Source organism: Solanum pennellii, chromosome 7 (genome assembly GCF_001406875.1).
Source record: "Solanum pennellii chromosome 7, SPENNV200".
In the NCBI taxonomy this organism is placed as follows: domain Eukaryota; kingdom Viridiplantae; phylum Streptophyta; class Magnoliopsida; order Solanales; family Solanaceae; genus Solanum; species Solanum pennellii.
Genome location: NC_028643.1, coordinates 34,545,585 through 34,571,474, shown reverse-complemented (window position 1 = coordinate 34,571,474; position 25,890 = coordinate 34,545,585). Strand labels below are relative to the sequence as shown.

General features: G+C 34.9%; 1 protein-coding gene across 1 annotated transcript; it reads left to right on the top strand.

Annotated features, from left to right (window-relative positions):
* Positions 1 to 5,691: 5,691 nt before the first annotated feature.
* LOC107024258 lies at positions 5,692 to 14,557 on the top strand. The gene is made up of 7 exons (XM_015225196.2): positions 5,692 to 6,017; positions 6,093 to 6,181; positions 6,283 to 6,421; positions 12,712 to 12,807; positions 13,234 to 13,356; positions 13,669 to 13,931; positions 14,040 to 14,557. The coding sequence occupies exons 1-7, from the start codon at positions 5,888 to 5,890 to the stop codon at positions 14,148 to 14,150; spliced, it is 951 nt and encodes a 316-aa protein (XP_015080682.1). The 5' UTR covers positions 5,692 to 5,887; the 3' UTR covers positions 14,151 to 14,557.
* Positions 14,558 to 25,890: the final 11,333 nt, after the last annotated feature.

Below are 25,890 nucleotides of genomic sequence, written 5' to 3'. Positions count from 1 at the left end.
AATAATATATCTATTAATTTGACATTCATTATGGTGACATTTGAAGTGATTTCTCTACCCTCTACTTATAAATAGAGATAGGCTTAACCCATCAGTGATCCCCTAAACTTGGCACAAACTTTCAGTTAGACACTTCAAATAAGGTTTGTTCATTTTAGGCACCTCATGTTGAGTCTCATTTTGTCATTTTAACACTAATCGCTAGCTAAGCATGGTACGTGTTCTTCACGAACTTTAAGTACGTCAGAGACGTTTTTTATAAATATTTTGACTTTTTTTTATTAATATTTTCTTCTCATTTTTCTTCCTTGCTTTCTCCCTTCCATCTTCTTCACATGCTACCATCCTCATCACAGCACAACTTTTTAAAGAAATTCTACAATACTTTACTAGGTTACATTCTTTGATTCTTTCATCTTCTTTGAAAATCAAATTTGCATCTTGATTCATATAATTTAAAAACAAAATTGATTTCAATGAAACAAAAAATGAAATCAACATCTTTCAAATGGAAAAATTGAATTATATTCTTACCTTCTCTGTTGAAATTATGAAATTAAATTGATTTCAAGAGATAAATCAATAAAGAACAACCTCCAATGAAAATAAAATAATTTATTTTACATATCCGTCATTGTAAATCTCAATCATAGTAGCACAAGAAATTATATTCTTCTAAAATGTCATACAAAAACTTTTTGATTTGATATGATTTTTCTATTCTGCAACGTATTTTACTTTGTGAACTAATCTGTGTTCTCGACTTTTTGATGGAGAAGAATAAATCATAAAGGTAAGGAAGGAAAAAAAAGAAAGAAGAAAAGAGGTGGGGGCATGAGGTTTGGGATTTAGAAGAAATAAAAAAGAAAGTAAAACTAACTTTTAAAAAAATAAAATAAATTTTCCACATGTCAAATACTGATTTGTTTATTTTTTTCACATAAGAGGCATCTGGGTACGCACTTAAAATGTGATTTTGAAAACATAAAAAGTGTCAAAATGATACAATGAGGTTTGACATGAGGTTCTTAAAATGAATAAAGCCTAGTTGGAGTGTTAAAGTGAAAGTTGATGTCAACTTTAAGGGGTCACCAATGGGTTATCCCATAGAGATATCATTCCCCATTTATGATACACTCAGGGGCGGACCCACATGGTGTCCGCCGGGTGCTCGAGCACCCATTAACTTCGTTACGAAATATATATATCTATGTAGAAATCGATAGGTATTTGTATAAAATTAACATAGAGCACCCAATGAATAAATCATATAGTTCGCCCAATGGTTCTAGGATGGGTACTTAAGACTCTTTTAATGTTGTTGTACCAAGGTTCGAATCTCATTGTTAACACATATTTTTTTATAGTTTCACTTCAGAGCACCCACAACCTTAAAATCCTAGATCCGCCACTGGATACACTTGAATAAGAAGAAAAGTATCATCCTTCATCTACTTATTCTTATCTTTTTCACTTCATAATTATATCGTTCTGAACTTAATTTTATAGCACGTTATCAGGAAGAATTTCTAATTACTTTATAGTTTCAAGATTACCTTTTATTTTCTCTCCGTAATAAGGTAAGTTATGTATACTATTGATTGTTGAGGTTTTGTTGATTTATTTTTTTTCGAACAAGATGAGTAACTAGTATTATGTATTTTTCCTATTGTATGTTTTCTTTTTTATTGTGCTCATTGTTGTCATTTGAGCAATTCGTTGGTTAAACATTAAATATTACTTTGGCTATTTCATAAGCTAGCTGTTGGTTCTTTAGATGTGTGGGGAATACTAAGATACTTCACGGGAATATTTGACCGGCAACAAGCAATTTTATTTTAGAGTAGTAAGTATTTTTTAGTATGCAACTATACAATGAAATCATTTGAGTTATTCATTAAAAATAAGAGTAAATTGTAAAGGAATATAGTAAATGACACTAGTGAATCTATTTTGCAGTTGATAAATGTATTTAATTATTTTGCGGCTTATTTGTGTGTAATTTATTTATTGTTTATAGTGAGAATTTTCTAGCCTCTTTCTGTGCGAATATGTTGATGTAACAACCCTAAAAATGGATAAGATAAGTAATGCTTAATGTCTCTAGAATGTCTACGATTAGATCGGGTTCACACGGATTGATGCGCGTAGAACCAGACCTCGAAACCCTTGCTACAGCCAAGCCAACTAACTTGGGGAGTGATTTGAGCTAGTAAAGATTGGGTCCAACCATGTAAGACTCTCGAATACGAAGATTTACTCGAATAACTCTTTACCGGACTTAAAAAGGAAAAATCATAGTTTTGGAGGGCCTAGGTGTAAATGGTCCTTTTTCAGGATAGGATAGTATCGTAATTACCGTAAATATATAATTAATTATTTAATTAATAAGGTGGAGGGGCATTTTGGGAGAGAGGGCCGAAAATTGGCTCTTGAAGTGAAGTCTTGCTCCACCCAGGTTCGAACCTAGGTGGAAGCAAGGAATTAAAGTTATTTTTATTGAAGTTGGTAAATTAATGAAATTATTTAATATTATTATTTATTGACTGATTTAAAATAAAAGGAAAATCATATTTTTATAATAATTAACTAAACCTTATTTGACTAAGTCCTAAACTAGACTCCTAAGCCTAAGATAACTCTCTCATCTCACGCTCATCTCTCTCTCTCTCTCTCACGTCTCTATCACTATCATTCACGTTCTCTCTGCCAAATAACGTACAAGAAAAGTAGGTAAACCAAAGTTCTTCATACTTGAAGAACTCACAACGAAAAATAAAATCAAACGCTAAGCAAAATACGTTAGGCAAAGGGAGGGTTTTCCGTCAAAAGTTTGGTGCTAAAAATTGTTTTGAACGTGAGTGTTGGAGAAGGTTTGGGAAGCAACTTCAAGGTTTGAACGTCAAAAAAGATATGGGTTCTCTTCTATCTTGGTCCCTTTCCCAAGAGACCCCTTAAGGTTCAGAATATTCAGTCCGAAAACTAGGGTTGTTCCCTGTTGCATGTCCCTGTCACTAGCTCCCAATGATTCTTAGGTTTGGTATGTTTGCTGGTAGATATTAGGTGTGTGTTATGTTTTCGTGATGAATATGTTCATGTTTGTGTGTTTGAAATCATATGAATGGCAACCTATGTATTTTTGAAACTATGTGTATGTGTGTGCAAGGATGTGACCATGCCTAATGATCTCGGATTGATGCTCCAAAATTTAAATGTTATGGTTGTTATTTTACGTGCATAAACCTATGTAAATCGTGATGTTCATGTAAGATGAAATGTGGATGATTTGAGTGGTAATCTCTTGGCTAAACGAATCTATGAAAAATGCACCCCAAAACATGTTAAATGGTCTACGAATTACCCTATGAGTTCAAGTAAAAATATTGAAGAAAGTGAGCTGAAATGTGACCAAATTTTCAGCAACTTACAAGTTTGGTTTTGGCTAAACGTAGATGAACAAATCTGAAAAATTAATTGAATGTAAATCAGGTGAGGTCACTAGAATTCGAACCCGCGACCTCACCCGTGAGATATACTAAAAACGTGAAAAGAAATGGGGGTTAAGGGGATTCGATCTCGGATGTATTTGGCTAGAAAATAAAATACAAAATTAAGAATGAGAGGAGTGGGATTCGAACTCATAACCTCTCGGTCATAACGTAAGAAAAACTAAAATAAAATAAATGTGAGGCATGAAAATCAAACTCACGACCTCTAGACAGTAAAGGAAAATTAAAAGAAAAGTGAAGGGAAAAGAAATGTGAGGCGTGAGAATCGAACCCACGACCTCTAGGCAGTAAAGGAGAATTAAAAGAAACATAAAGTGAGGTTGTGGAGGTTCGATACCACAACCTCATGGTTAACTAGAGATAGTCAAGGAAAACTAAATAAAAAAAAATAAAAGGGGTTGTGGGGGTTCGAACCCACAAGCTCTCAGCCAAGGAAGAGAATTTTCAAACGATAGAAATAAAAAGGAAACGTTGATGTTGGGGCTCGATCTAGGGTCCCAATGTCATGTGGATCAAAATTAAATAAAAAGAAAAATGTAAATTTTTGTCCAAGGGATTTGAAAACCGGGTTTTCTTGCCCAAATTCCGTATTGATACATAAATCATGCGTGAATTAAATATTCAAGAATAATGTTGTCTACTTAGATCAAAATCGATATCTTGGCATACACACAAGATTCATAAGTCTTGTACCACATAATCTTAGGAAGATATGAATCACTTAAACGAACTATGAATGAAGCCTCATGGCTTGTATGTATAGATCCATAAGTCTATCATACGTTTAAAAATAAGTAAACCTAAGATGCATGTATTGGAATGATGTAACCCTAGAAGGGTTAAGTAAGAGTAAAACACACTAAATGGCCAAGTGCATTGGCATACGATGAAATGAATATTATGTAATGAAATAATGAAATCCTAGAAAGGTTAAATAAGAGTGTGAAACACACAAATGGCCAAGTTCATTGGCATATGATGAAATATACATTCACGTAAAAAGGGGTGAGCAATTATGAAGAACAAATGTGCTAATGTTAATGAATGTGGTGACAACATGACATGAGGCTAATGTAAAAGATGAGAGTAATCTCAAATGAGCCTAAGTAAAAGTTGCCAAAACATACTCACCTATGAGAGTGTAAAGTTAATGAAGAGATCAGTCTCTATGAACACTCTAATGAAAGTATTGAGATTAACACACTTAATACTAAAGATGAGATGAAAAATCATCTATTGAGCTATGATGTCCTCATACTAGAAGCCAGCTTCCATGACGTGTGAGTTGAATGTAATGGAACTTTATACTGAGCACCGATAGACTAGCTATGAGCGTTGATACCTTCTTTCGGGAAGGGCGGAGGTTCACGTAACTCTCATGAGATGAGAATGTCCGGCATGCCGGGTATGGGTCTCCTTATATCTCCTAGTCTTCGAACCTATACTGCCAATATAGGAATCTAGCGGGGTTCAATTCCCATGTACGCTAGCATGTTTTCGGTCACTTTGGCCGGTGATTCCACCTCTTTTCGGTGTGGGGGAGACACTGAATACCACTCTCACCTTCTTCCACCCATTCTCTTCCACTCTCTCTCCCCCCCCCCCTCTTCTTTTTGATTTTCACAATTTTTAGCCTTCATTGGCTTTTTTTTTTCTAACCATTTTCAACCTTCAATAGTTGTTTTCTTCTTCAACATTCATCAATATTTAAAAAAAAGAACATTTCTTTTTTTTTTTCACTATTTCACGCGCTTTTAGGAGAGTGAGTACACTCAATTTTCCACGTCAGCTCTTCAAAATTATTAAGGTAGTATTTAAACACCCGTATAATTAAAGTGCTAAAATATGTTTTGACTCCAAATTCAGAGGGGATTTGATGTATTTTTACTTATTTATTTTAATTTCACATAGAATACAACACTGAAACAAACAAAAAGGTGCACAAATAGAAGTGTTCATTAGGTACTAGTCATAGTTAAGATATGTAAATGAATTACGCAAATAACTTTAAAGGACGCAAATAACTTAAGTCTATCCATTAAGTAACTCATTTTTGACCATTTATTTAAAATGTGAGTTAAATAAATAGTTAATACATTTTTATCCAACTCACAATATTTGATATGAGGATGCTCTAGGTACCCAAAAAAAGGAGCACTAGAGTAGAGTTGGAGCTTAAAGACACAATTGAGTCATAAGTTAATTAAAAACAAATAGTGAAAATACCTATCTAATTTTGGGTTGAAATCCGTCGATCCGGATCCGGAAGGTTAATAGCCGGAAAATAATCAGAAATAGAAGCGGGTAATGGAAATTGGTGAATGAAAAAGGGATATGGTGGAGAGGGAATTTGAAGAGAAGGGAAGAGAAGAGAAGAGATGGGAAGAGGAGAGTGGTGGGCTTCTTCTAATTGGTGTTCCTACAAACGTACCACCATTCTTGTTTGTTCAATTAACATTTTTGTTGCTCTCTATGTGCTTCATTCATACACTTCACCAACCATCAATGGTAACCTAACTCTCCTTCAAAAATCATCCAATATTTAATACTTATTCAATATTTATACATTACATACATACACAGCTTTTAGGTATACTCCAGATCAGCTTACCAAAATGGAAGATTCCAATCGAATAAGAAAACAACTACAACCTCTGCAACTTATTCAACTAGTAATACCCTTTCCTCATGCTTTTATCTCTTTACTTTACTTTATGCCTTATGCCGTTGATGCCTGACATTGACACACACACACACATCTCTCTTTTCCAAGATAAACGGATTAAAGCAAGAATTTTTGGTTGATGAAAACGTGCTGCAACTCCCACACAAAATTAAACAGAAGATATCACATGAGATACTAGCAACATTGAAACGTGTCAATGCCCGTGACAATGCAACACTGCAACGAGGTCATTATGCCCTTCACTTTTCATTCTTTATAGTCTACTTCTCAACTTCTTATCATAATAACTCTGAGCAACTGGGACACATGCACGAGACTGCCGTATTGTTTTTTTTCATTAGTCACACTGATTTCATTGTTAGTATATCAAGATGCCATGAAAAATATTTACAGTATGGTACGACGCTTTATCTCATTGATTTAACTAGCTTGTCCAACTCTGTTCACAAGTTACCCTTTTACCAAAATAAGAAATAGATTTTGCGTGATGTTATATTGGTTGAGGAATGGAATAAGAATGATGAGATAAATGTTAATTAATCAAACTAGAGTTCCGATTATGCAATATATTTGAACGAGTCTCTGAGGTTGTTTCTTTTGGAAAATGATTGTGGAGGTGAAAGCTAACTTAAACCTACTTCTGAAGGCAGTTTCCAAAGCATAATTCAAATAGTTCTCACAAGGTTTAATCTTTTGGACAAAAAGGTTGGTAGCAAAAAGAAATTAGTCTTGTCAGTTGTTTGATTGGATTTGGGTGTTATATACTCTTGGGACGCTTCATTAGCCATTTGCTGACATTATTATTTCTTTGATATGGGATCTGAATTTTATACTAAAAAGGAAATTTCTAACTTTACACTAATGAGTTGCAACAGTCATTTAGTAGTGATTTTTAATGCTCCGGCACTCGGTCACTGCAGTTAAAGGAGCTGTTGTATCAAGATCCAGAGGTCTTTATTTATCTTCCTTCTTTAACTAAGATCATACTCGGAAACCAAATTCTCAAGTTTGTTTTTCTTCTTTTTGTAAAAGGGCAATATATTTATTCATAAATTAAGTTGTAAAGTTGTTGAAGGACTTGATGCTTGTGCTCCAAACTTCGGGTGTTCTCTTTTTTCTGCTGGTTTCCTATATTTCCTTTTTGTCCTCTACCTTAGTAAATGGTCTCAATGCCTTGTATTTCCATTCTAAGAAATGCTGTGGCTATATTTGGAAGAAAGGTTATCATAAATGAATCTGAACTTGATTGTTGTGCTTTAGTTCTTTAAATGGATCCTTAGTATAGGAAGTGACCTCCAACTTAGGATGTTATTTCTTATTACTACTAAAGACGCGAAACGGGATGTTATTCCTGGGCTTGTGGGTATAATACCTAATTTTTTGTTGTCTCAGATTCTAGTCCTCTTTATCTTTTAAACCAAACCATCTGCTATTATCCGCACAGACTTATCCCCAGACTAACTCAAATGAGTTTCTGACTTTGGTTCACCTGGAAAGCAAAATGCCTACCAAAATCAGTTGCTTTTTATGACAAGTTGGAAATTGAGATAGGTGATAAGAAGTTCCAGAATCTGTGCTCACATGCCGGTTTTGTTCATTGATGAATAGATGCTGTTTTTGAAATTCCTCTTGCTCATAGAGCTTAGGCACTCCCAAGTTCAGATAATGGAGAGTTGTGGTGGGTTGAGAACCATAAAAAAATTGTAAAATTATGATGAATGCTCTTTGATGAGTTGAATTTATCCAAAAAAAAAAAAAAGAATAAAGAAGAAGCTCTTTCTAATGAGTTTATTAGGATGAGCTCTTCTGGACATGCTCTACATTGGCACTCAGGTATGGTTTGTTCCGGCAGATCGGGAACCTGAATCATGTTGTATAAGATTGTTGATCTCCCATGTTTGTGGTCTCAACAGATATTCAAAGAAGTAGGCGACAATTGAGGAGGTTGAATGGAGACCGAAGTAGAGACCATCCTAAGAAGTCATCTTATATGGGCTTGATTAGAAGTGAAGGCTACAGTAGAGGAAATCCCAAGTTCTCTCGAGGTAGATTAAGAGGGATTTATCGACAGACTCGTGCAGGTTGAGGCTTTGGTGCTGGTCAAATATGCCCGGCGAGCTGAACAAGAAGCCAGGGCCTCTAGACTTTGCATAGTTTTAGAGGAGAGGCCAAGAATTACTGAGAAGATGGGACAGGTAGAAGCTGTAAAGCATGCATCAAATTTTAAAATAAGTGGTTGTGTTTCGTGTGCGGCGTGTGGGGTGGTTTTAAATAAGTTGGGTCTGGGTGAAGCAAAGATGACATTATTAGGCCTATCTGACCAACCTAACAAATATCTTTAGGAAGGGGATGAACTCCGAGGAAGGTCTGATGTTTTACAGTAGTGAGGCCCCACCTATAGCAGTCCCACATATTTTTGATCCTCTATTAGTCAAGATAGATGCTAACCTCTCGAAAGAAAATCTCTCTAATCGACACTGATATAGGAACAAAGAACATAGCCTAATCCCGTAGATAACCTTCTACGGATTTCACAAAATTAACACGTAGGAGGAAGCAATTTTAATCTTACAACATGAGGAAGATACAGTTTATCTACTGTCCAAGGAGAAGGAAAACAATCAAATTGTTGAATATGATAAATCATGGCTTGGGAATTGCAAAAATTGCATGACAAAGAGGGCAATGTGATTGTGAATAGAGATGAAATTTTTCCCTTTTAGCAGGGTGGTGAGCCCTAGCAACAGATTATTGAAATGGAAGCAATGTAGATTTTTCTTGTTGATAAACCAATCCCACTGGAAGTCAAATGGAGATGGCTAAAATGGGCACGTTACATTGTTATCAAAATTCAAAAGTGAAAAGCGCAAATAAGCTCTAAGGTCTGTTTGGGCTTTAATTGAAAAAACACAAATGGATAAAAATAATACAAATATATATGTTTAGTCCAAGTCTATTAATGATAAACATGAATAACAAATATATTGACAAAGAAATTGATTTTATTTTACTATGAAGTGAAATATCAATTGTTTAGTTTCATCTCCAGGAAACGTCATTGTCAAGGAAATGTGTGTCTTCGTGCCTTGATGACTATACTAAAGCGCACATTTAGCGAGGTGAAGTGCTCAACATGTTTTGAGCTTCGATCTAGGTCTTATGACAACATGTCGCATCTCTATGGGTTTATAATAATGCGACGAAGATGAGCAAAACTTATGGGGTTGATTTTGAATGCTGTGAGAGGGAAGCTCTAACATTGTTTCTAATGATAGACAGGATAAGACAAATAAAGAGAATTGAAGCTCCAATTTGTAGGACTCTGAGACCAGAAGGTAATAAAAGATTACAGACCTAATTTGTTATGTTAAGTTGGGGGCAATTGGGACCAGGACCAGCAGGAAGTCTGTTAGCAACATATCAAGATGAAGCAAAACCTGATTTCTTGGAATGTTGGGGGATTGAATGACTTGGCTAAAACAAGGACGGTGAAGCTTATGGTGTAGGAATGGAAAGTAGGAGTCAAACTGGAAGGGGAGTGGAAAGGATTGTTAAACTGGGCCAATAGATGGGTGCAATATGGTTGTTTAGAAATATGTGGTAGAAGCAGGACATCAGAGTAGTGAGAGGGGAGGTGATTAATATGATGAGTTACACAATTACATATAAAGTTACGTGAGTCTTGTAGAATATCTCCTGGCACCTTACAGGTGTCTGTGCCCCAAATGATTAAGGGTGCATATCAGGCGGTTCAATTGAATATTTGCGCTTAACGGTTAAGCTTGTCGGTTTTTAAAATGTATTAAACGGCTAATCGATCTGATAAGATACGGGTTTGTTCGATATTGGTTTAGCAGTTGAATCAAGAGGTACTTAAAGCTAGCTCATTATATTTTCTTCATGGTTAAACTCTGATGAAATTTAAGTCTTAAATTCAAGAAAAACCAGAGGATGATAGCGGCTTCAACTTTACCACACTAATAGAACTGGAAAGAATCAAGTCAAATCAACGATAAACTTCTGAAACGATAGCAATGAGAGAATATTCATATGTTTGCTTTACACAAAATTGAACACAAATAGGAATAATTGATCCGAGAGTGTTCACCATTTTTGTCTTTGTAGAGCCAACTGTTGTGTGACAAGGAATGAAGAGAAATAAGTATAAGGTTTCAAAGGCCACTTTAAATTCATAGGGGAATATTTGTAAATTTAATAATTTTTAATGGGTTAACATCTAAACCATAAGGGAAGTGCGCAAATTGTACTCTGGTTAAACCATTAACTGTAAAATTTCAAACAGTTCCTCAACCGCTAATATGATAACCCGATACCAATGAGAAAGTAAGGCTATTTTGCAATTCGGAGTATTGGTTATGGTTCGGTTTTGAACAGCTCTACAGTTAATCAAAAAATGAGAATCCTCCCTATTGATTCACCTTTACCTGTTCGTAAACCAAGCACTTCTATAAGGTCTATGGAAAAGCAAAAAGCTTAAAGAGGTGCAGTTCATCCAAGATAAAAAGGAAATCTATATGGAAGATAAGATGAACTTTTCACATTTTTGAAGGGGATGAGATGAACTGTTATCTTTTGTTTCATTATTTGTGTAAACATTTTTTTTTAAATGAATCCCGTTAAGAATAGGAAAGAATATCCTTTTAGTTCCTTATAAGTACTTACTGCACCTTCTTCTTGCTATATTGTTATTACACTTACAATTTTTCAAAAAAACATGCAGTTCAGTGAAAATGTCTCCATCTGACTTTTTTTTTTTGTGATAAAATAGTTTCACTGATCGAATCAAGAAGATACAGTAGATACAAAAAGGAAATGTTAGCTCCGTTACATAAGAAAATTCTGTCATAAGTTCAGGGAGCTTAAAGAATCTAGAAAATGATCAAAGGTTATTTACATAGGACAAGCTGCTCAAGCAAGTCAGGGATGATTTGGAGTTGAGATTCCATGTCTTTCCGTCCATACACACCAAAACATACCTGCAAATAACATTTGCCAGATCTTTTTCTTGATTTTCCAACTTCCATGAATTCCAGCTCACAAATGCATCTTTAGTAGTCTGTAGCATGGCCCAGTTGAGTCCAAATATTGAGAAGAACATGCAGTATAGGTCTGTTGCAACCCAGTTGAGTCCAAATATTGAGAAGAACATGCAGTATAGGTCTGTTGCAACTGTACAATGTACAAATAGGTGCCTGATACTTTCTGAACTTTGTTGGCACATATAGCTCTCTTTCCAAGTTAGAAGCCCCTCTTGATGAGGTTGTCTTGAGTCAAACATGTGTCACTCAGCGGAAGCAAATAATTTTGGTTGGTATCTTTGTCTTTCATATTGCAACCAAGGTTATGGACTATTGATCAATAAAGTAGGTATAGAACTATGAGCTCTCTTTCTCAAAAAAAACAAAAACTATGAGCTCTCAGGTTCAAATTCCAGCTGATGCAAATCCACTTGGTGATTTCTTTTCATTTGTCCAAGCCTTGGTGGATAGAGTAACATGGTACTTTTACTGTGAGAGTAGCAGGTACCTGTGAAAATTGTCGAAGTGCGTGCAAGCTGCCCTGGAACCCACTGTTATAGAAAATGAAGAAGAAGCTGTCTTTCATTTTAGTTTGCAGGGCCATGGCCATGAGTTAATCAAATCATTTGACGAGCAAAAACATTGTATAACCTGATTTGATTTAATAGTTGTACAAACCATCTTTTTTTCTTTTCTAGGTAAAACTATGTCCTGTGACCCCATTTTGCTTCTTTCCAGTTTTAGCAAGTAAGCCTAGACTTTTGTTTAGTCTAAAGTTTTTTGGGAACTGCAAAACCAATCACCTCCAACTGCAATAATCTAATGAAAATGATCTCCCACCCCTTCTGTGGTTCCCCATTCGTTGGAGACACTGAATGACCTGCATGTCTATCCATCTTGAGTTGATAAACTGGGTTCAAAAGTATGCCATGAAAGATGTTACTTCATAATTTTGTTCGCACAGATGCCACTTAGAAGTGCAATATTTTTGAACATGTCAGCATTACTGCTTTTATGAGTATATAATTCCGTGTTGGTCTGATGTCTTCTTCGGCAACAAAAAATAATATTCCACTTAAATGCAAGTTATTCAAGACATTCTTGAATGATAGATGTTTTGAGAATGGTAACAGTTAATCTATATATCCACTGGTACACTACATCAAAACATGTAGTCCCCCTTCTAAAGTATTACAACTTACATCTTGAATATCTATTTGTGGTTCCTATGAATAGTCTAAAGCGTCAGAAATATCTTCTGTTTGAGCTATTAATTTATGTCTACACCAAAAATAAAATAGAGCTAGACAATTTATTTTGAACTCCTGGAAGATGCTCTGCTTGTCTTCAAACATCTCCAATTTCTTCCTTTCCACACTGTCCACGAAGTGCATGCAATAGTTATGTAGTTTTCTTTCCATTGTTTCTCATTTACTTCTTCCTGCTTTTCATTGTTGATGGTTTTTCTTATGAACAGACGCAGTTGAAAGTTGGCGCCGGAAAAAATTAAAAGAAGCCAGGGAGCTTGTTAATAGGAAGACATCAAATTCAACTATTGCCCCCGAGGAAGCTGGTAATTCTTTTACTTCTGACTTTATTTGTTTCCTTTATTTACGACTTTGTTTCTGTTCATGTTAGAATCCCACAATTGCTGGGGAATGGACGGGTGGTCTGCTGATAGATTTTGGGGTTGAGTTAGACCCAAGTGCCTTATGCCGAGTTCACCCCGTTTGGGCGCCCATTCCATGCTCTAGTTGGGCTTGAGCATGAAGGGGGTGTTAGAGTCCAACATTGGTTGGGGAATGAACTGGTGGTCTACTTGTATAGACTTGGGCAATTCTCCCCTTAAAAGCTAGCTTTTGGGGTTGAGTTAGGCCCAAGTATCGTATCTTTACAGTTCACGCTTCCTATATCATCCTTACATTGATGTTAATCAGGACTTCTTCTTCCTAGTCCATAATCCATCTGTACTTTCACAAATTTATTTAATATCTTGCAGGTCTACTTGCACAAATTTTGGATGTTGACTGGGCTGAGCTGTCAGAAGAAATTGGTCTTTGGATACCTGTTGCAATAATTCATAAGGAACATCACGAAAAACCTGAGGGTGAAGAAGAATTTGGTAATGACATACATTTTTCAATCTAAATCATTTGAGTGTATTGTCTTGATTCGGAAGTATTTTTCACTTTATTCTCTATCTTAATTTCCCAATGGAAGTTTAGTTGTTCTGTGCATATTTTTTTATGAGTTGTTTTCTGCATAGAAGAAAAGGGCTACGTATAATATTGTGGATAGATAGTATCTGCACTTAATATGTGCATAAGCACTGAAACATGAACTACTTTTTCTCACTATCTTGATCCTTTGTCATAAGAAACGCCTGAGAATAGTTTGTTTTGTTAAATTCTGATCCTCTACTTATGTTTTCCAGACAATGAAATCATAGCTGGCAGGCGGCTTCCTCCTGAGTGTAACGTTGAACTTCATACGGATTACGGTGGAGATGCAGTCAGATGGGGCCTTACCCACCCTAAAGAATCTGCATATGAGTGTTGCATGGCCTGTTTGAATCAAGCTAAGAACGCTGGACCTAATGACAAGAAATGTAACATATGGGTTTATTGCCCATCTGAGACCGGATGCTATTCTCCGGATATTTATCAACACAAAAATCAAGAATGCTGGCTGAAATATGTTAGTTCTCAGTGCCCTTCACTAACGATCATGTTGTACCGGATAGTTTAAGAATGCTGTTTCGCAGTCTTAAGCTGTTCCTGATCACATCTTCCCTTTTATTTGCAGGCAGAGAAAGCTAAATCAAGTTTTAAGGACCGATATTCTGAGACATTCAGAAAGGCACACCCAAATGCACCAGTTGTTGTTCCATGGATGTCTGGTGTTGTCAGTGTATAAATTCCCACTAACAAAATAGACACTAAACCTTGATGCTTCCATTGTGTTACGCTGTCGTATAAGATTCCAAGTCAAGCCACTGTATGTTGAGATAATTGTGGAATGAGATTAATTGAACTGCAGCTTCTAAGCATAGCATAGCTGTTTCTCTCTCTCCCTCTGTTCTATCATGAAGAGGAACATAGAGCTTGGACCATTCTTTTGTATCACATGGTGGATAGAGTGGTAATGATAGCTTTAAGTTAGGAACTGACTACATATTTGAAAGCTTTTCATTTTTTTATTTTTACCTACGTCTACCCCATCCATCCATCCTTTTTCACCTGATGGATGTAATATCCGAATTGTGCCCAAACATGTTTATTATTCTTTTTTGTTTTTATGCAATTTTTTTTTCGTGTTTTCCATCTGATCATTGTTTCTTTTCCTTTTTTTTTTTAGCTGATATTCATTGTGAAAGAGTATCCCTATTCCTTTTGTGTCATTTTCATTAGTGTATTTGGAATCAAATATTCAGTGTAGATTCATTTATTTGGTATAGAAAAATGCATTAGTACATTCATCAATGTATCTGTGCATAGATAGGGAGAGCGAGGGGGGAGTTGACAAAAAGAGAGGGAGACAGAGAAAGGAGTGGATAGATGAGTGTGATTATCTCAAATTTAGTAGGTAGTTTAGTACTAAGGATTTCTTTCTAAATAAACATAAAAAGATGCTAAAGGAGAGTGAAAATTCTATAGGAAAGAATACTGCCGGTAGACAACTTGAGAAGTCGACTTTGATATAAAGGTTAGAAATGGCTGCCATGGAAATTGTAGTGCAGACAAGATAGAGTAGAGTAAAAGGCGAGATGATCCTTTTTTCACATAAAAAATAGTCAGCAGTACATGCTATGCACTTCTGGAAGACAAAATAAGGTGAATTTACTATTTTGATCCTAATCTTACAGTTCAAGTCCTATTTGCTGTACAATTTACATTTACATTGCTTCTTCTACCACAGTTCGTCCGTCATTCCTAAATAAAGGTAATATAAAGCTTAATATAGAGAAGGTTATATATGACACCTCTCTATGACCTAACATGCCAATTCTTTTCTTATTTTTTTTTTCCATTTTTAATTCATAATGTACTAATTAATAGCTTAAGAAAAGCCTAACAGTAATCCTAATGGCTAACAATTATATATGTTAATTGTAAGCCCGCCTAATAATAACTTTCAATAAAGCACTTCACCCCTACGAAGTGACATTAACACATTATGCTAATTAATAGCTAGACCTTTGGCTTTTAATTTCTCCAGTTTTAATGTGTATTATCGTAACAAACGTAGGAGATAAAATGACAAAAGCCTAAACCTGAAAATTAAATGAAAGACATCAAATAAGTCTTGGTTTGATTTTTGGTGATAAATTGACCAAGAGCTGGTCAAATCCCCTTTAAAATGTAATTAAGTAAATTTTGGATCAAATTAACATTTTCAAAACTTTTTAATCTTTTATAAAATACAAAAGAACACATCATTTTTTTCAACTTTTATAATTCTATCAAATCCATTTTTTTTTAAAAAGTAAATGAAAATAGGTTTTTCTCCTCTTCTTCTCTATATGTTCTCTCTTCGCTTCTTCTTCCTGTTTAGAAAATCTGAAAATTCGACTACCAAAACAAATATTCTCTTCCATTATCTTATCTTCCTTCTCATCTCCGGTCGTGACTCTCCCCTCTTTATGAACTGAAGATTGTGTTCGATTTAAAATGGGTAAGTCATTTTTCTGAGAGATTTTTACAATTTTTGAACAATACAAGGTTTTTTTCTTGGGTTAATGAAGAATAAATCGTTCTATAGATGTGAAAAATGAGTAATAATGTAATGGTACCTATTATTTATTATTTTAGAAAGAAAATTAACAAACCCAAAAAGCCATAATTTTGAGAAAATATTTATGTAATGTTAACATTCAGTGAAAATTCATTTTTTATTGTTTTTGTTGTTCTTTTTGTGGCTATTTTGTTCATATGATTTAAGAAATATAGTTTTGTTCAGCTGTCCAACAAATATATGAAGTGTAGGAGATTGAAAAAAAATCTATTTCTCAATCACTATTTATAATTAATGAAAGAAAAAAAATAATGACTACTCCTCTGTATCACACTCAAACTCAAAAAGCAAGGAGAACAAGAAGGAGAAAGGAGAAGGACCTAGAGATGGAGAAGGAGAAATTGAAAAAGAAGCGAAAGAGAAAGAGAAAAAAGTCGAAGTCAATTGTGATGTGAAGCAACAATTGATAAGTTGTATAAAACAATTCGTGAAGTGTTTATTTTTGCTGATAATATTAGTGATTTTTGTTGTTGTTGAAACAAATGCAATTATGACGAAAAAGAAGAAATGTGGTGTATATGGCAACACATATAACATATGTTGTAAAAAACACCACAAAATTATCACATGTGCCATAACAGAAAGGATATATGTGGCAACATATATAACCGTTGGTGTAAAAAACACCACAGAATTATCTATATGTGCCCCAACAGAAAGGATATAACTGACAACATATGTCACAGAAAGAAGATATGTGGCAACATGTCACATAAAGAAGATATGTGGCAACATATGTCATAGAAAGGAGATATGTGGTAACACATGTCACAGAAAGGAGACATGTGCCAACATTTCATTGTTATCAATGTGGTGTCTGTGGCAACATACCTTTGTTGTAAAACAAAACTATAGAATTATCTGCATGTACCCAAACAGAAAGGATATATGTGGCAACAGATGTCACACTATGAATTGTCAATTTTTTTTAAAACAATAAAATAAAAATGTCTAAAACAATCGTCCCTTCATTTTCCCTCTCTCCTCTCCTCTATAACAGGTCGTTTCGTTCATATTTCAAATTTAATTTATTTTTACTAATTTTCGTCTTCTTTTCTCTCTTTCCTTATTGATATGTTTTCTACAACATCAGTGATAATATGTTGCGATTTTCTTCTACAACAAAGCGTCGTTGCCCTCATCATTTTTAGTTTATCGTTGATATCTTCTAGGATAAAATTTAATAGTTATTGGTATTAAATCAGGACGTTTGAAGTGATTTTTATCACTTATATCTTTGAAAGATGGTTGAGTTGTTATTCATTTTGAAATATTACCTGATTAGAAAAAATATTTTAGGATGTACATATTGCCACATAAGACATGTCTGTTGCAATTTTTTCAACAGAACGTACATATGTTGTCACATATGTCACTTCAAGATTGACTTAATCGATAAATTGAGTGATTTAGGAATAAAAAAATGTCAAATTGAATCAAATTTTAGTACTTTGGACCATAATCAAAGAATAAAAATATATTATAACACTTGGAACAACAATTTACATGAGTGTTATATAACCATCATAAAAAGTTTACTTGGTCATTGTATGATGAACTAGTGATATGATAGTCTTTGTAAAAATAATTGATAAAATTGATGAAAGTTGTTGTATTAGACCATATTTTTATGCTTAGACATGTTGTATGACTATATATTAGTGTTACATGTTGAATTAGGTGACGATTTAATTGAATTATATGATACACATATATTGCCACATATGACATGTCTGTTGCAATTTTTCCAACAGGACATGCATATGTTGCCACGTATGTCACTTCAAGAGTGGGTTAATATATAAATTGAATTGATTTAGGAATGAAAAAATGTCAAATTGGATCAAACTTTAGTACTTTGGACCATAGTTAAGTAATAAAAATATGCTATAACACTTGAAACAACGATTTACAAGGGTGTTATATAACTATCATATGAAGTTACTTACTCATTGTATGATGAACTAGTGATATGATAATCTTTGTAAAAATAATTGATAGAATTGAAGAAGGTTGTTATATTAGACTATAATTTTGTTCTTAGACATGTTGTAGGACTATATATTAGTGTTACATGTTGAATTAGGTGATAATTTAATTGAATTAACCCCTCAAAGACCATTTTATGATATACATATGTTGCCACATATGACATGTCTGTTGCAATTTTTCCAACGGGACATGCATATGTTGCCACGCATGTTACTTCAAGAATGAGTTAATCTATAAATTGAATGATTTAGGAATGGAGAAATGTCAAATTGGATCAAATTTAGTACTTTGGACCATAGTTAGGTAATAAAAATATGTTATAACACTTGAAACAACGATTTACACGAGTGTTATATAACTATCATATGAAGTTACTTACTCATTGTATGATGAACTAGTGATATGATAATCTTTGTAAAAATAATTGATAGAATTGAAGAAGGTTGTTATATTAGACTATAATTTTGTTCTTAGACATGTTGAATGACTATATATTAGTGTTACATGTTGAATTAGGTGACAATATAATTGAATTAACCCCTAAAAGACCATTTTATGATATACATATGTTGCCATATATGACATTTCTGTTGCAATTTTTCCAACAGAACGTGCATATGTTGTTACATATGTCATTTCAATGATGGATTAATCAATAAATTGAGCAATTTAGAAAGAAAAATGTTGAATTGGACCAAATTTTAGTACTTTGAACCATAAATTATGCAATAAAAATATGTTATAACACTTGAAACAACGATTTATAAGGGTGTTATATAACTATCATATATAATGATTGGTCATTGTATGATGAACTAGGGGTATGATAGTCTTTGTTTAAGTAATTGATAGAATTGATGAATGTTGTTGTATTAGATCATAATTTTGTACATAGACATGTTGTAGGACTATATATTAGTATTACATGTTGAATTAGGTGACAATTAAATTGAATTAACCCCCAAATATCATTTTATAATATACATATATTGCCACATATAACATTTTTGTTGCAATTTTCCCAACAGAATGTGCATATGTTACCACATATGTCACTTCAAGGATGACTTAATCGGTAAATTGAGCGATTTATGAATGGAAAAATGTCAAATTGGACCAAATTTTAGTACTTTGAACCATTATTAAGCAATAAAAATATGATATAATACTTGAAACAATGATTTACAAGGGTATTATATAACTTTCATGTCAGTTGCGACATGTAAGTCATATGTTGCCACATGTCTGTTAGCATCGAATTCACGCACACACACTAGATGAATGAAGAACACAAGAACTTTCAAGAGAAAGAGATGAGAGATCTAGAGAGAGAAAGAGAAAACCCAATATTTCGTGGTAACACCCCGTGAGTAAACTTCCACGGCGGTGAGGTATATTTATATTAATAAATCAGAGTATTTTTGGTTACAAAGAATAAATAGAGAATAAATAGGAAAGCCTAAAATAGAAAATAAAAAGGAAAGCCTAAAATAGAGAATAAATAGGAAAGCCTAAAATTAATCAGGCTCCACTACCTAACAATTCTCCCACTTGGAGACTGACTCAGTCATCCAAAAAATACATTCTCAAAAAAAATCTCTTCATCATCAACATCTTTACCGCACCGCAACATCTGTAGCAACAACTACAGAAGACCAACCGAGGTTTTACATAACCTCAGTTTCCCAACATCAACACATTTCGTCAACATGTCTGCCGGGTTCTTTGCACCCTCTATCTTCTCCAAGCACATATCACCATCCTCCACTGCCCTGCGAGTGAAATGGTATCGCCTTCTGATGTGCTTTGTCTTCAAATGATAGACTGGATTTTTCACCAACTGTATGGCATTCTGGCTATCTGAGTAAAGAATCTTCTCGCTCTGCTTCTTGCCCAATTCCTCAAGATAATCTGCCAGCCATATCATCTCTTTCCCAGCTTCAGCTATTGCCACATACTCAGCTTCAGTAGATGAAAGAGAAACACACTTCTGAAGCCTGGACATCCAACTCACTGCTGTTCCACCTATGGTGTAAATGTACCCGGATGTACTCTTGCTCGAGTCAACATCCCCACCAAGATCAGCATCCACAAAACCCTGTAGAGTCACCTTGCCTTTGCCAAAACAAAGTGAAGTACTGGATGTACCTCTCAGATATCTCAGAAGCCACTTCACAGCTTCCCAATGCTCTTTCCCAGGGTTCGCCATGTACCTGCTAACAACTCCCACTGCATGTGCTATATCAGGTCTAGTGCAGACCATAGCATACATCAAACTACCAACTGCTGAAGCATATGGAACAAGTGCCATGTGATCACGCTCCTCGGCAGTCTTGGGTGACTGCTCCTTTGACAATTTAAAGTGATTTGCCAATGGAGTAGTCCTGGGTTTAGCATCATTAACCCTGAATCTGCTCAGCACCTTCTCAATGTACAACTCCTGAGATAGATTTAAAGTGCCAGCAGATCTATCCCGAGAAATCTTCATCCCCAAAATCTGCTTTGCTGGACCCAAATCTTTCATCTCAAACGCTGCAGACAACCTTGTCTTCAGATTGTTAATCTCCCTCATACTAGATCCTGCAATCAACATATCATCCACATACAAGAGTAGAAAGACATATGAATCAGTGTATTTCTTGAAGTAACAACAAGGATCCTTTTCAGCTTTGCAGAATCCACTCTTGGTCATGAAGGAGTCAAACTTCTTGTACCACTGCCTTGGTGCTTGCTTTAGTCCATACAAGCTCCTGGTGAGCTTGCACACCATGTGTTCCTTGCCTGGAACCACAAATCCTTCCGGTTGCTGCATATAGATCTCTTTGTCCAGATCTCCATGTAAAAACGCTGTTTCTACATCCATTTGCTCTAGATGCAAATTCTCCGATGCAACAATACTCAACAGAATTCGAATAGAGGTTAACTTCACAACAGGAGAAAATATTTCAGCATAATCAATACCTTTCCTTTGTGAATATCCTTTAACCACTAAACGAGCCTTGAACCTTCTTTTGCCATCTGGTTCAGTCTTGATTCTGAACACCCACTTGTTCAGCAAAGCTCTCTTCCCTGCAGGTAACTCAGTCAACACCCATGTGTCGTTCTTCTCAAGTGACCTCATCTCATCATCCATGGCTTGCTCCCACTTGATCGAATCCTCCACCTGTAGGGCCTCATCAAAAGACTCTGGTTCCCCCTCATCAGTCAGCAATAGATAGTGTAATGAAGGTGAATACCTATCTGGTGCCCTGATGGATCTGGATGATCTCCTTAACACCTGCTCAGGTGTAACTTGCTTCACTTCAGATTCTTCAGTAGGAGTTGGTTAAGTATCTACTTCGACATCTCTGGGGTTACTTTTCTCCAACTCAACCTAACTCCCACTTTCTTTCTAATCTCTAGAACCTTCTGCTCTCTGTCCTTGTACATGACAGACTCATCAAATGTCACGTCACAATGTCTCAGGATCTTTCTGTTCTTGTCATCCCAAAACCTGTAACCATACAAATCAGAACCATATCCTATGAAGTAACACTTCACAGCCTTGGCGTCAAGCTTGTCTCTCTTTTCTGGATCAACATGAACATAAGCAGTGCAACCAAAAGTCCTCAAGTGTGAGTACTTGAGTTCTTTTACTGTCCACACCTCCTCTGGAATCTTGAACCCTAAAGGAACTGATGGTCCCCTGTTGATCAAGTATGCAGCTGTGCTCACAGCATCCGCCCAAAGTGTTTTGGGCAGCCCACAATGTATCCTCATACTCCTTGCACGCTCATTCAATGTTCTGTTCATCCTCTCAGCAATTCCATTCTGCCTTGCCTTACCAGGAACTGTTCTCATCAATCTGATTCCCTCAGCTGCACAGAATGCCTTGAACTCTGATTTGTCATACTCTCCTCCATTGTCAGACCTTAGGCATTTGACTTTCAAACCGGTCTGATTCTCAACTTCAGCTTTCCACTTCTTGAAAGTTTCAAACACATCTGACTTATGCTTCAAGAAGTAAACCCATACCTTCCTGCTGAAATCATCAATGAAGGTAACATAGAATCTGGATCCTCCAAGTGATGATACTGGAGATGGTCCCCAAACATCTGTATGGACCATTTCCAACCGCACTTTCTTTGGCTCTCTAGGAGTCTTTGTGAAGCTTACTCTTTTCTGTTTGCCCATAACACAGCTCTCGCAAAGACCCATATCAACAGACTTCAGACCCTCTAATGCTCCTTTTGCAACCAACATCTTCATTCCTTTAGTACTCATGTGTCCATGTCTGTTATGCCACAGACATGAAACTAAAGCACCTTCAGCAACAGCGACCATGTTTATACACCCTGCAGTGGTGTACAAGGTTCCAGATTTGGTGCCCCGAGCTACTACCATAGCACCTTTCACGATCTTCCACGAACCTTTCCCAAACTCTGCTGCATATCCCGTGCTATCCAACTGACCAACAGAGATCAGCTTTTTCTTGATCCCAGGAATATATCTGACATCCTCCAATGTCTACTGGTTTCCCGAGGTGGTCTTTATGCAAACATCCCCCTTTCCTTCAATCTCTAAGGCTTTATTGTCAGCAAGATATACTTTTCCAAATTTCCGGATTCGAAATTTTGGAACAACTCCTTGCTTGGAGACGAATGGAAAGATGCACCAGAATCCAAAATCCATGATTCAACCGGGCTGTTCATACTAAGGATTAGAGAATCCCCAATGTCCTCTGTTGAATTTACAGAATCATTGCCATCTCCAAATTTCTGATTCTGTTTCTTCTTTGGCTTTGTACAGTTCGTCCGAAAGTGCCCTTTTTCTCCACAGTTCCAACAAGTCACATTTCGTCTTACTTCTCCCCCTTCGATCAACGCTGAGAGCACTGCCCGATGAATCTCCCACTTCTCGTTTGCGAATACTTTCGCTAAGAACAACATCACAGATTTCATCAAACTTCTGTTTCTCAGATCCACGGGAACTGCTAATCGCAGCAACAACAGTATCCCAAGACTCGGGCAGAGATGACATCAAAATGAACGCCTTAATTTCATCTTCGAAATTAATATCCACAGAATTGAGTTGACTCACAATCATATTGAACTCGTTTATATGATCAGAAATGGATCCATTCTCAGACATCTGTAAATTGAACAATCTACGCATCAAATATACCTTGTTCATAGTCGATGGTTTTTCATACATGTTTGACAGTTCCTTCAACAGACCGGACGTAGTCTTCTCCTTCACGATGTTGAACGCCACGTTTCTTGACAAAGTCAACCGGATCAACCCTAGAGCCTGACGATCCTTGAGTTTCCACTTCTCCTCCGTCATAGATTCCGGCTTCACCCCGGTCAACGGTTCGTGAAGATATTTCTGGTACAGATAATCTTCGATCTGTATCTTCCAGAAACTGAAATCGGATCCATCAAACTTCTCGATTCCAAGCTTCGAACTATCCATCTTCTGTGATTGTGTTGAATCTCCTTAGCTCTGATACCAGTTGTTAGGATCGAATTCACGCACACACACTAGATGAATGAAGAACACAAGAACTTTCAAGAGAAAGAGATGAGAGATCTAGAGAGAGAAAGAGAAAACCCAATATTTCGTGGTAACTTCCCGTGAGTAAACTTCCACGGCGGTGAGGTATATTTATATTAATAAATCAGAGTATTTTTGGTGACAGAGAATAAATAGAGAATAAATAGGAAAGCTAAAATAGAAAATAAATAGGAAAACCTAAAATAGAGAATAAATAGGAAAGCCTAAAATTAATCAGGCTCCACTACCTAACAATGTCTAGCTTATATATTGCAGCTTGTGTAAGTTATATGTTGCAGCATATGTCTATTCTGTTGCTATTGAAATAACCTTTCTTTTGCTACATATGGCCATAATTTATTTCAATAGTCAATTGTTGCAACATATAGCAATCTGTTGAAAACGCGAATGCATATTATTAAAAAAATTGTAAGTGCCCAGATGATGATAAATGATTTTAAAAAACTATCAATTTTGCATATCAAAACAATGATGTATGACCCTAATTATTTATGAAGTAATTTCAACTGATAGTAAACGAAATCAGGTCTACTGATTAAATTAGTTAAATCTGATCCTAGAAGAAGAAAAAAAGAAAGCTCAAGGACAAGCAGCTAAGATCAATAACGTACGAAAAGAAGAAGAAAATAAGAAAACGGAAGAAAGACAAGCAAGCAAGCAAGAACGAAGAAGAAGAAGAGGAAGAAGAAGAAGAATACAACGAGAGGTGGGAGAAAAATATTTTATTTTCCCTTTTTCTACAGCTTGCTGGTTGCTTCCCCCAATTTTAATTCCCACCAAAATTGGTTAAATTAGGTTTTAGTCAATTTACTCTTTTACCCTTCATGGACCAAACTGTCAACTTATAAACTTTAGTGTAACTCCACAATCCTTAATCATTAATCACATAATTGTCACCTATATCCAATACTTAAGACTTATGCACCGCCCATTTATTTTGAAACTTACTGTCACTTTTTTTTTAAAGTCCTTCTGAACCTCATGTTGCTACAGTAATTCACACATGACATCTGGTATCAAGGAGAGCAATATACTATGTTCATGTTTTTTTATAACACTTTTTTTATTATATCAGTTGCAATTGAGTACCTGTATATAAAATTCAATTATTCGAAAGTACAACAAAAATCTAACGTATATTTTTGTGATTAATGCTGATGAATTTTGCTTTTTACTGTAATTACTATCTCCTATTAGTAAAAGTGTTGGAACTTTTCCTAAAAGAGATGTTGAAGTTCTAATTTTATTTAATAGGAGAGCAAAGCTAAAATATTGATTTTGAGAAAATCTTAAATTATGTTATGTTTCTAATTAAGTCAATTTGAATTTAAGAAATCATTTTTTTTCTTTTTATGTATGTAGTAGCTATTTACCCACTTACTTTTCGTATTTAGTCTCACTAACCTTATGACTTAGCAAAGAAAAATGTTTACGTAATTTAAATCCTTTTTGAGGATTTCCTATTAATATTTCTGTGGCGATAAATAAAAACTAAGAAAATTACTTTCTTTTTTGCTTCCTAATTATTTTTTGTTATAACAATTGGAATCTCACACTGAATTCTGAATCTATTTAAGCTATACATCTTATTCATATTAATTTATCCGTTGAACTACCACACTTGGTAATTGTTTTGACAATCCAAGGTTATTCATATCATTTCACACTAAATCGTAAATTTTATTTGAGTTTTCCATACAAATATCTTCATTGAAATGACAAAATAAATGATTACAATGTGTAGATTCTTTTGTATATATATATATTAGTAAAATACTCGCGCCTCGCTCAGTAATTTAATTTTATGAACTTCATAAAATAATACTTAAAACATATCAATCATTAATACTAAAAAATTATATTATCTTACATAAAAGATTACGTAGTAACAGACATTAATAATGTAAAGAAAAATGATAATTATAATATCTTATGATTTTTCCTTCAATCAATCATCTTTAATTTGATGTTGTAATTTACCCTTTTTCTTGCAGGGAAGTGTTACTATTTGATATTTTTGAAAATAAAATGAACATCAAGCTAAGATATTAAATTTTCTGATAAATAAATAATCGTTGGTGAAGAGATAAATAAATTTTAAAAGACTGAGAAAAGTTTACGATATTCAAATTCTAATGTGTAAAACATTCAGCCATACATCATTTTAAAATTTACTATTTAAATGTATTATAAGTAATTATTAAAATTGAAATCAAAGGGAAAATGTATCATATTGAACAACAATTCAACTTATTATATATATTTGAAAGGAAAAAAATATTACACAAAATTATTCAGTTTGTTTGGGTGTTTT

Excerpts from the sequence above, each read along its gene's own strand:
- LOC107024258 (XM_015225196.2), top strand. The coding sequence starts at position 5,888 with ATGGGAAGAGGAGAGTGGTGGGCTTCTTCTAATTGGTGTTCCTACAAA. Across the intron at positions 6,018-6,092 it reads CACTTCACCAACCATCAATG|CTTTTAGGTATACTCCAGAT; the intron begins GTAACCTAACTC and ends ATACATACACAG. Across the intron at positions 13,357-13,668 it reads TGAGGGTGAAGAAGAATTTG|ACAATGAAATCATAGCTGGC; the intron begins GTAATGACATAC and ends TATGTTTTCCAG.